Raw genomic sequence first — 12,313 nt, forward strand, 5'->3', positions numbered from 1 at the left:
TTTTGTAGGACGCTTAAGCTTTGCCTTTAAGAGTGGAAAGCGATAGCATTCAGAACTCCCTGACGGCTTCTCACGCTTCCCGGCAAATGCAGCTTATGTAACCGCAAGGTTTACCAGGAAACGCTGGCTGCGAACGCTATGCACGAAGGCGAGCTTTCTTGTAGAAACGCGGCCTCTTGCGTCGGTCACGGATTCGCGGAGGCAAGCGCCACCTGGATGGTGTTGCAAGAAACCGGGCGCGCCGCTCTGTGAATGGTAGAAACGCTGAAAAGGGGGTTTGTGCTTCAGTTTCCGCGTAACGTAATTATGTTAGGTATGTTACGTAATTATGGTACGTATATATTCGAAATAAGATCCGACGCTATCGCGTCTGTAGGTTATGTGCAAGTGGTTCGGAATGATGTTTCGATCACAAGACGGCCGGCGCTAGACGCTGGACGCCGACGCCGGATTTTCTGCGACACAGGGCTCTTAACACTATCGCGTAAAAATTTGTCGTAGGGCCTGTTGAGAAGCCCTTTAAAATAAAATGAATATGACAAACTAAGCCAAAGCGAGTTTGACAAATTTTTATTGAACGTCACGGTATACACATCTTGTTCACAGTAACAATTCATCTCCAACATTTTCTGCTTCGTCATTCACGCACAAAACGTAGGTAGCGTAGTTCTCCTATAGAGTTCCACGCATACCAAATGTCACGCTTCTTCAGAACCTTAACTGAGGTTATTAGTGAGCACGTTGAGGGCACATAGTGCGAGCACAAGGGTTTCTTTTTTATTGTTATTACACAACGACCATTCACGAGTATGCGTGATAGGGTTACGTGGTTGCGAATTGTACCGACTGCTGATTAGATAAGAGCTCCAGGTATGCGTGGCTTTCCCGTCCTAACCAGTGACCTCGCCTGTTCGCGCCTAAACATTGAATTTTGCGCCGATGTGGCATTTTACGGTGAACGCACTTTTAAAATGCTAGTTTGGTGATGCATTCGTCACGTTTCTTTCTCGAAAATCTTGCGCTCTTCTTGCTTAGCATCGCCGTAGAAGATACTAACTTATATATTAACTTGAACAAGCAGACAACGTAGCCACGTGCTATACTTAAACTGCATCCACCACAAAATCCCCAGCTTTGCCTGAAATTTCTGCCGGAACGTGTCGCCGGTTTTTGAGACAGGGGGAGAGCCTCGTATATCTGGTGCTTCTATTTACGAAAAATTCTGTATATTCAATGCCCTGAACAGTATGTTCATAGACAACTATCTGTAGAAGAAACCACACGCGCCGCCTTAAGCTTCAACACTGTCAATAGCATCAAGGGCTTTTTCATTCTTATCTTGACAGCTTATCATGTCGAAGCGCGCGCGCGTGTGTGCGCGTGTGAGTGTGCGCATGTGTGTCTGTGTGTGTCGTTTTGCTCTGTGCTATCAGTTGCAGGCGCTCAGCGCGAAATGGCTAAGCATTCGCAAACATTGCCTTAAGTTACAAACAGTGGCAATAACGCTTAGCAAACACCAATTATGCTGGACATGTAGGCACACACGCTAGCCAAACACATGACACCATCCTTACAAATATTTGTAAGTTCTATCAGAAGACAGAGTGCTTATATAAGACAGCAGATAGGAACAGCCGATTACGCGAACCAAAAATAAATCGTGGAGACTGTACAAGAGGACGTACTTTTTTTCCTGTTACTAAAAATGGGTGCAAGGTAATTTTTTGCAGGGAGACGCAAATGGAAGTTCCAGGTTATAAATACCCAGAGATCGCCACAGCTGCAATCTGCCGTTTGCTTTCTCAAAGAGCGGACTCGACTTGGTGGAGGAGCAAGTACAGTCAGCTACAAAATTTTACGGAACACGTGATCTGAGAAAAGAAGCTCAATATATGCGCAGCCTTACAGCGCGGCCCAGTATTCGCATTTACAGCCTCTACTAGTATATGTGAACAACATTGTGACGTTCGGTTTTACTGACTACTTTTACAAGCTACTCGGAAATTGAACGTTTTCTGAGACCCCGTGGTCCGTGAACTTTTGTGGTTGACTGCACATTTAGGGTGTCCCAGCCAACGTGGAACATGGCGTTAGAAAAGTGAAACGTTCTGTGGGGATGACACCAACTTCGTGTTTTCAGCAACCACTTGGAGAAGCCTCCTGTATTACTTTGTTTTGTTACTTAGAGCAATCTGTGCTGATTTCTTAACTAAGCTGTTTATTATTAACTCTTAAGTCACTATGTAAATACAAGATTCGTGGAGCACAGTTAAAACATCCCATTAGTTGTTTGTGACGCGTTATCTTTCCCACAGCTCTTTTTTCTATATTTAAAGGAAAGCAGCTTTGGCGTATACAAGCAGCGAGCCATGACGACTTTTCAGTGAATTCGTGGTCTCTTTCTCTCTCTTTCTAAACGCTAAAAAAAGGGGGCTAGGCGAGTGATAACGCAAATGGTAACGCAAGAAACTGAAACTGACGTTTTCAAATGCGTCCTACAGGCCTTGCGTTGGCATCGTGCCAGATTAATTACAGAGAATTCATTAATGTTAGGTACTAATCATTCTTATTACGAACACAAAAAAAAAGCATCTCCAAGAGACTCTTATAAACAAAAGTTGGTCGCATCCGCTCAGGACGCATCGCTTTCTTTTTGAACATCTTCCACGTTATCTGCGGCGCCCGGTATTACGACTGGCAGTATTGGCGTATTGGACTGGCGTATTACGACTGGCAGTATTGCCAGTCGTAATACCAAGCTTGGGCAATCTGCTTCACCTCAATGAATAACAAAAAACTTTACTTCATGAAGATAGCGCACAACTGACTAGAGCGCTATCGTGGTGGTTGTGCACTAGACAGTGATTTAAGCCAAGTGGTCAGTTTTGCAAAACGACGCATAAACGAAATCTGGTATTGAGAAACAGCGGGAGGTTTCACGCACAGGTCATCTAAACGGCTGAAATATTTCTCGCTCTAATTTCTCGCGGGTCCGGCAGCTGGCGTTATATATTCTCGCCCTGGCGCTAACAGTGAGGACGATATTTTACTCATTCACTGGAGAATGCAGAATAATTGACGTTTCTTTTGTTGTTTTTCTTTCCTGCTGCAAGTTTCAATCAGTAGGCGAACTTCTCGAGCAAGACGATGGTAATTTCAGTTTATCGGGACGTGGTCGCGATAACAATGTCAACATAATTTTTTTTATTGTTGTCATCGATAACACTCTGTGCACGTAACTTCAACGCTAACAAGAAAGTCTGCAAACCAATAATTGCATTTTTTCAATGTTCATCATCAAAATAAGGCATGAATCAAAGCACCTGTCTGCGCTAATCATTGTTTACCAAGAGCCGCGTGTGCAATTGGTGAACGAAGGATGGGTAGTTGTAAACAGCAGACCTATGCATTTGCTTTGCGGGTAATCTTTGATGCATTAAAATTCCTTACAGATACAAAAAAAAAAAACTGCGATTGCTCTGTTAACGAAACAATGGTCACCACTAACAACAAAAAAAAAGCTCGAACCTTGAAGCATGACTTCTTCTGTTGTTCCTGTGTAAAGCTACACAAACAAGCCGTAGGCATGCGCAATAGGTTTTCGGAACGAGACTCGGGAAAACAAGCTTCAACGATGGGGTCACAAATGGGTGTTGTGTGGTTGTACAGTTTGCAATATAGGATGATACTGGAAATATTGCCTCACTGAAGATGTGTTCCTCTTTGCAAACGTCCCATTCAACAATAAAGTCGCAATAATCGCGCTCATTTTTATATTTGACACGGCGTGAACTAAGTAAGGGCCCTTGTTTCATCAGACATAGTTACGGAAAGCAGTGCATTGAGGTTGGATCTAAAGTTTGGCGTCACAGGAAACAATCACGACCATGCAAGCACTTTTTTTCACATACGAACATTTTAGCTAACATTCGCTTATAGCGAACCACCTCGAGGATAAGAGGTAAGTGAGTACAGGCAACCATGCCTTCAAAATGTGAGGGTTCATCAGGAAGTTGTGGCAAGACCTGACGTCGAAAGAAGACATGCGGCTTACGATCGCAACCGACGTCATCATGGGCGGTTACGCAACGAATATCGGAAATTCACGTCGAAAATTAACGCGGAAGTACAGTCATAGCACCCTGGAAGATGGAGTAACCGTGATATTCGGCCTGAATAGCCTTTCGAACAAGTATATCATCATACGTGCCAACAACAAGTCGACATGTGCTGGGACAACGTGAAGTCAAGTGTTAAGGTGGCCACTTCAGCCTGAACCGAACCGCAACGTCATGGTACTTGAACCCCTCCTAATAGCACAAGGCATGTGCACTGGCACCTGGCATGGCACCTGGTCCACCTGCCATAGAATCTTATGAGAATGCTCCCAAGTAAGCGGCGATTACTTTTGACGCCACCGTCTTTGTAATGCCGGGCTTGGAAATAGAAATGTCGGGCCTAGTAGCATGATCTCATAAATGGGAGTTCACAGGCCTTGTGCTATCTAGGAGGCATTGACCAAGTGCATCGGGCCGAATGAGCACACAGAGGACAGGGCCTCGTGTTGGGCCGACTTATTGATGGATAGAAATTGCGGAGGGCATGGCTATACGGGAAGTTGGATGTCGAAGGCTGGCGACGGGCCGTAATGCTTCTTCCTATTTTACTTTCTCTACCCATGCGGCAACAACATGGATTTGTCGAATCTCTGCGCTTGCGTCTCTATGCGTCAGGATAGGTTAGGAATAAACTTTATTTGTCCAACGTTTATTGATTCTTCCCAATGTATTATTACACTTTAGCTGCCTTCTTCGGACTACATTTTCTCACAATCCTGATATTGTTTTCTTTAAGGCCGCACGAAGGCGATAAGACTTTGCGCACGCGCACAATCATCGCGAATCGTTGCATTTAAAATGCGATGTTTCCTTCATTACGATACATTTCCGAAACCACAGCGCCGCCTGAAGGCAAGAGAACGAAGGTTACGCGAATCAGATTAGTACCCAGCATTCCCGCGCTGGCTCAAGCCCCCTGCCTTCAGCTCTCCTGCAGCGCTGGGTTCAGTTCCAGTAATTTTTTGTCGGATACTCTATGGTTGCGCCAGCGAGCACACCGCTGTACTGCCTGGCCAGTACAGTGCCGCTCCTGCGCGCATCGACTATTCTTGGGCCAGACCGGTACAAGGCGGTGTGTCGTATAGGAAAACACCCGTCCAAAACACAGCCTATGCTCCACCAACACTGCATCCTTAGGCTTCGACAGCCGGGCGCCTAATTCCGCGATAGTTGAAGTCCTAGAGGACTGAGCAGTCTCAGTCCCGCGTTACCATTACGCACTGTAGTACAACTAGCGCGGAGAATCACGAGGAAAGACGGACGATGAGCAAAATGACAACAAAGTAAAAGCGTAAGCTAATGTTTCGACAAGTGCACTGGCCTTTTTCAAGGCGAAAAATGCTTACCTCGGCACAGTATCTATAGGTAGGGTTCTTCTAAAGGGGATAGTGGGTAAAGCGGACGAGTGAGGAAATGACCGAAGGTGTGTTAGCGGAGAGGGTGTAGCATTGAGAATAAAGGAGTGCTATGGCACAAGGCCGCTTTTACCTTGTTGTCAATTTGCTCATCGTGCTGGATTTCCATTTCCCGCGTTCCCCGTGTTTTCGGAGGAAATACAGAGCCATTCAAATTGTGCTTTCAATTTCGGCGCTGTAAGTTCACAACGCAACAGTTGGAAGTTATGGAAATCTGGCCCGTAGCATTTCACCGTAGCAGACTCTCAACGGGCCTATGGGAGGTTTTGAGAAACGATCTCGCAGAGCCCTGTGCCAAGGCTGGCACAAATATACGCGTATCACATCAGGCAAAGGTTTTTCGGATTCGGGAACCACCGATAACGATTCCGACTAAATTTTTCGTACAAAGAAAAAAATATGCGCCAGCTTTGTCGAACCGAAACTCATGGCTTCCTTGGCGAGTTCTCGGGAAATACATTCTCATTGGCACTAAGTGAGGCGTACGGTCAAGACTTGAGCGTTTTCCACACTACAAAAAGGCATGTCAGGTGCCAGCTCTACCGTGTGCTGTACCCAGCCGGCATCGTGACCCAAATGTGTGACGGCCAATTTACGGACTCTTCCGTCTTGAAATGAACTACTGTCGATAGCCAGAATTGAACTTGCCAGTCGAGCTAACTCGCAGAGGTGCTTCAAGGAATGGTCAGTGCGAACACATTAATAGAGGTGCAGCAAAAATATGCGGACATTGTCCTGTTGGATATCTAGTGTTTTATCTGGAAGACGTTCCTCACTACATGGATTACGAAGTCATTATACACTTACTTGTTTCTTGTTTATCAGCAGGGAATTGGTGAACAAACTGCTTTCCGACTACCAGCGCGCACTTAAATAATTGTTGGGTAGTGCGTTCAAACTAGACTATTTTTTCTTCTGAAGAGTCTGTTAAATATGAAGTCACAGCAGAGATACAGCCGCAAATGTCTTGGAACAGATAATCTGAAAGCAGCACGAAATCGCAGTTACGTTTCACAAATACCTTTTTCTTTTGCCCTGCTCACAGTCACATGCTCATCATGAGCAGCGTAGCTTTCTCACCGAAGAGGTTATCGTGTGGGTGCCTGTTAGAACTATGAAAACTGTGTAGCACATTACGTCACAACGAGTATAGAGGCATTTTCTCACATATATAGATACTAGTGGGCGGTCTTTCATTTATTTAGCAAGGCGTGTGGTGCCGCTGTGCTGAGGGGAGATCTACTAGAGATCCAGAAACGTTTACCTAAATTTCCTTGACGATCACATCACAAAAGGTACAGAGTTACACGCCCTGATGCAGCACATTGATAAACAGACGGGGTGTCAGCTGCAACCCATTATTCTAGAACTACATACGTGTTGGCGAGGTATTTCTTTCTCGACAAGGCATGTGGTGGGGCACCGAAGCTTGGGGAAGAAGCTACCGGCGGTCTTGGTTACAACGTCTTCGGTCGACTGAAAAGGCGATGTGTAGCGTACGTCAACTTGAAAGCCACCACAGCGGCATTAGTCTCACGTGCAAGTTTCACGTCGTGAAACAGGTCGCGGAATTTCTGTGAACGGTAGGCACTCGAGGCCGCATTGCACGCGTCTCAGAACGGCAAGCTTCAGCGAAGTTCAACTGGTTGAGTGAGCGGTTCAATAGAGAAGCGAGCCGTCATTGCATTTCGCGAGTGATGACGACTGAATGAGATAAAAAATGAATGCTGGCTCATGCCTAAAGCCGTGACCTATGTTGGAGCTGGGTGTATCCAAGTAAAAAGTATAGACCCCTCACACCTGCTACAGGGCACGCCGACGCTTTCATTTGTAAATGACAACATTTAAAATGACAAGCGTTCACACCAGATCGTTCGTCTGAACGTTACGTGCGAGGGAATGTTCGTGATCGGGAATGTTCGTGCTTCTAATCTCAATCGCGAGCATGGCGAGTCGTACGGAGCATGTGCACGTGGACATTCTCAGATCTGGCACGCTGTTGGCTCGATAAACGCGCCATCGAAGATATCGCGGCGAATGTTGATTGTGTCCCTCAATTTTTTTTTCTTCCACCACTCGCAACGCCCTGCCGTATGGCGTTGTTGCCAACTTTCCAAAGTTGCAGCCCATGGTGCCTATCGACCACAGGTTGTAGCCCTTCGAGGCGGCAGCCATCTTCTGCCGGGAACTGTGGTAACTGGCCGAAACAACAAAAGTACAACCGCAGAAGACTCTCAGCCTGTTCTTAACGCCTACCTACATTCAGCGTTTGGTCTTCCATGGCAGTGTCGCCGGCTGCGCCGTCTTCAAATTGGCACCAGAGCGCTGGCTGCCGGTAACAGGTTCAGGTCTACGGAGCAGAATACGTTATTCTCGCACAACTGTTTAAAGAAAGCAGTCGAAATCTCGACCCCAGTCACCAGCTCTTGGCGAAGCATGTGCTGGGCCAGCTCTACCTTGATAGCCACAAGGCCTGTTTACTCCGATTCATGACGTCACGCCACCTGGCCCGAAATTTCCATTGACGAGACTGGCGTGATGACAGCGGTGACGTTAAAATCGCTGTTGCCTACTCGGGAGCATCCCCATTAGATTTTATGGCAGTCGGGCCAAGTAATATGACGTCATGGATCGGAGTGAAAGGGCCTTGTGCTATCTAGGTGGTGTTGGCTGGGCTGCCAGTTTGATGACGGGGCAGTTGACGACAAAGACATGGAGAGCGAGCACTGGCAGCAAGCATGTGATAAGAACAGGCTGAGCGTTATCGCAGTTGTCTTTTTATTTTTTTCCGTCTGGTCCCCCAGTCGCCAGTAAGATGGCTGGCTCCTAGAAATGCTGCAATATGTGGTCTGTATGACAAAGCTGAATATTCTATTACACCGTAGTATGAATATTTGTCATTTAGGCTTTCTTTGGCTTCAGAGCACTGACGTCACACATTAGCGACTTTTCTAAATTTCCAACCCCTCAGCCCTGCCGTGGACCTTGTTCACTAACAGCGCGCGACCTGTTGGTCGCATTTGTAGAATGCTGGACAACGACAACGCTGTTCGCCTAGTTTGCACTGAGAAGAGGAAATGGTGTCATCTCCTGCAAAAAAAACGTGAGCCAATAATTGTTGAATCTTCACAGTGTCAGCTTTCGATACGCTGTACTACAGTGTTCTTGTACACTATAGTTTTACGCAAGACACTTTTCGAAGTTTTTAGAAATGCGCTTTTCCACGCTAGAAGTATGTGGTGTGCTCGCATACCGTTCACACCACGGATGTTCGCGATGTTCTGGCACACGCCACCTTGTTTTTGCCTCAACCTTGAAAAACAAGGTAACTAATCTAGCGACGTGTGGTACAGCACCTAGTTTTCTACAAGGGAGATGTTCTGCACGACACCTCGATGCAAATGCTTATTTTTGTCATAAAAGCATTCATACACGTCGCATGGAGCGATTGCGGGCTTTGTTCTTTTCCTTATGCCAAAGTGAAATCTTTAGGCAATGAAAGAGCACAACGCCCCGAAAAAAAATTTTTTTTTCTTCAACCAGTGCAAACTTCCACAGGCGCAAAAGCTCCCACCCGTTGAAATACCGGGTATTCTATTGATATAATTAAGTACGACAAAGCGGGATGTTTGGTTGCTCGTAGCCTGCAAACAACGGTATTTGATCTACAGAGCACACGGTTGTCGTCTGCCTGTGCGGTCATGGGTACAAGGGTCTCGGCATTGGCTACTGCGTTGCCACCTAGTCGTGGGCCATTGTCGTCTGCCGTCCGTCTGAGTGTTTCAGTAGCGGGTGACGTCAGTGCCGCAGCAGCAGCGCCGCCTGGCGCCGTCCCTTGCGACTGCTGGAGGGGCGGCGCCCGCCCGCAGCAGTCACAAGAGCCGTTCGAGCTCCTGCGTCTTGGGTCCCGGTTCGAGACCGTCCGAGTCGGTGTCGTCCTCGGACGACTCCTCGTCTTCGTCGTCCTCTTCGTCGTCCAGGTCATCATCGTCATCCAGGTCGACGTCGCAGGTCCGAGCACCACGGTGCTGCCGCTTTGCGGGTGCCCTGGGAACAAAACGTGGGGGACGATATTGCTATATTTGACATCCCATGGACAAGAGGAATGCACGTGTACAAAAAAGGAAAGTTTACGAGATAACGCGAGTGCCAATTATATGAAGTTATTCATGATAAATACACAATGTGCCAAGCAAAAAATGTTTCCTTCCCTCCATTTTCCACCTTTCTGTGTGCAGCTCAGGGATTGGAGGGAGGGCTGGGTCGGCTAAGCCCCTCTTCTTTTGCAGAACCTTTCTTTTTATTATCATCATTATTGACACCTTCCTGTCATTTGGTCGCATGGGCTAAGCGGCTCTGTCGTGGTACAGACACAACAGGCGACTTACCATATTTGCCCTATAGCCCGTTAAGAATTACTAGTACTGGCATGCTTTGCAGCAGGGCTGGGGGGGGGGTGGGGGGGGCACAGGCAAAATCATCCTGCAATCGTTCTGTTTAATCGCGTTCTCAATATGTACGTACCACTAGGACCCGTAAGAATCAAACGAGACTCGCTTAGTTCGTACCAATTCTCCCGGGAGGTTCGAGCTATAGCAACTAGGAGAGAGAAAAAGCGTAAATGAAAGGTAGGGAGGGCAACCGGGACTGAGCACGCGGTTGGCTACCCTGCACTAGGGAAAGCGGGAAAAAGGGGAGGAAAATATTAATAGACTGAGATAAAGTCGTGCGTCGATGTCGCTGACCTATCCGCTGTGGTGGCGAGTGGCTTTGGCGCTGCGTCGTTGAGCCCGAGGGTGCGGGATCAAATCCCGGCTACAGCGGCCGCATTTACATAGGGACCAAACGTGAAAAAATGTCGATGTACTGTGCACTGGGCGCACGTTAAAAAACTCAAGGTGGTGGAGAATAATACCGAGTGCCCCACTACGGTGCGCCTCGTAGCCATATCGTGATTTTGGCACGTAAAACACCGAAATTCCTTCCTTTTTTAATGTCACTGACGTAGTGAAAGTTATCTGTTCTGTACTACAAATGGTCGCTAAGTCCGGTTGCCTTCATAAATCGCGTCAGCGCGTTTGATGCCTTGTACAGCTCTGATATGCGATGCCATGGTCCCGAAATCTTCACCAACGAGAAATGTCTTCTTTCTAGCCTGTTTAGAGCCAACTATACGCATTGCTTGAAGCCTGAAAAACCAATAAACCAGGACACCCCGCACATTTTGTGAGTCGCACCAGTATTGAGCTTTCCTTTTTCTTTTTGTCGGGATGAGGGGGAAGGTTGACGCGCGAGAAATTACATTTCTTCGGCTACGTGGGGAGCTTAACAAGCACGTCATTCGGATTCCGCGGAGCGTTACTCGTAACGAGCAGAAGTTCAGAAGAAAGTGTCCGAGACGACAAGTCGAGATAAAAACCAGATCTTTCAGGTTAGATCAGAGAAGCCAACATCCCGGTGTTGTCCGCGATGATAACACATAACCGTGTCATACAATGCCGTGCCCCAACATAACTGCGAACGGTAGACAGCCGGATAATTCTCGGGTCACATCAAATGAAGTGGCGACCACGTGGCTCTTCTTCTCATTGGTCATTTTTCCTTCTATTGCTTTCTCCTTGGCCAGTTTGGCCAGTTTGTGCAACTCGTCAATACAAACAATGCGTTTTTTTGTTTCTTTTTACCCACAACAAATGGCAGAGTAGTCAAGGGTAATGACAACAATGATACAACGAGACAAAAGAGTGCTCAACTTTGACATATACAAAGGCAACGGAGAAAGCAAATGCGTCACGATGATGTGACTTCTTCGCCGATAAGAAAAGAAAAATACAGTGTGTACTTTAGACATCTTCAATGTAGTACAACAAAAATTCTTGTGCAAGTTTTAACTAGGCTAATTTCTCCGTAGTAACTTGCAATGCTACATCGGAACAGGGCAAGCGTTATATTTATGAAAAGACCCGCCCTTCAGAAAGAGAAATATTTGGTATGCGACATTATGGTGGTGCGAAAGTTTTATTAGCAGTTATCGGCTACAATTTGCCGAATGAAGCAGAACATGTTAGGATAGTGTGAGACAGCTGGTACTTACTACTACTGATAATAGCACTTACTACTATTGTCTCTGAAGTTGTTCACTAATAATAAATGCTTAAATTGTCAAATGATGACAATATGAGGTGTTAAAAAAACATAGCACTCCGCCAATGAGCACTTCTCGCAAAAGTGCTTCACAGTCAATATAAAAAGAAAGGAACAATGCAAAACAGAACGCTAAAGCAGTTTATGCGACTTGACACTAGTCAATCAACCAGTTCGTACCAATAATGCACTCCGCCAGCAACTTAACTCGTAGCACCTTAAGAACTGCATTGTTGAAAGGTCGGATGCACGATGAGTATATCGCTTTATGTTTTCCCCATCGACATTTCTAATAACCGTTCAGAAAAGCTACCGCGCTGCTCAAGTTACACTGAGCTGTGTGGTCACACTGAGCTGTGTGGTCACACTGAGATGTGTGGGCAACTATATTGTACCTATACTATGTATGTAAACCTATATGCTATGCCCTCTGCTCGAGAGTCTGGGATGCTCGACGAGTCCTCCCCATATCGGCCGCTCGGCGACGTTGGTTGGCGACATCGGGCGTCGGTGACAATTTCGAGCCGTTCCGACTATTATTACGTCACGTGACTTCCTACGCTGCTGCAGCGTCTGCCACGGATCTGACGGACCGCTATTCCAAGCAGCGTAAGCTTGCGGAATTTCGCCGAACCA

General features: G+C 46.7%; 1 protein-coding gene across 2 annotated transcripts in view; it reads right to left on the reverse strand.

Moving 5' to 3' along the window:
• Positions 1 to 552: 552 nt before the first annotated feature.
• The window catches only part of LOC126525680 (uncharacterized), a 228,720-nt gene continuing 216,959 nt past the window's right edge, over positions 553 to 12,313 (reverse strand). For both annotated transcript variants that reach the window (XM_050173592.3, XM_050173593.3), the window contains exon 4: positions 553 to 9,580. In XM_050173592.3, coding sequence (XP_050029549.1) covers positions 9,406 to 9,580 — 175 coding nt within the window. In that variant the 3' untranslated portion in view covers positions 553 to 9,405. The remainder of the gene's footprint in view (positions 9,581 to 12,313) is intronic.

The sequence above is a fragment of the Dermacentor andersoni genome, chromosome 8, assembly GCF_023375885.2.
Source record: "Dermacentor andersoni chromosome 8, qqDerAnde1_hic_scaffold, whole genome shotgun sequence".
Classification (NCBI taxonomy): Eukaryota; Metazoa; Arthropoda; class Arachnida; order Ixodida; family Ixodidae; genus Dermacentor; species Dermacentor andersoni.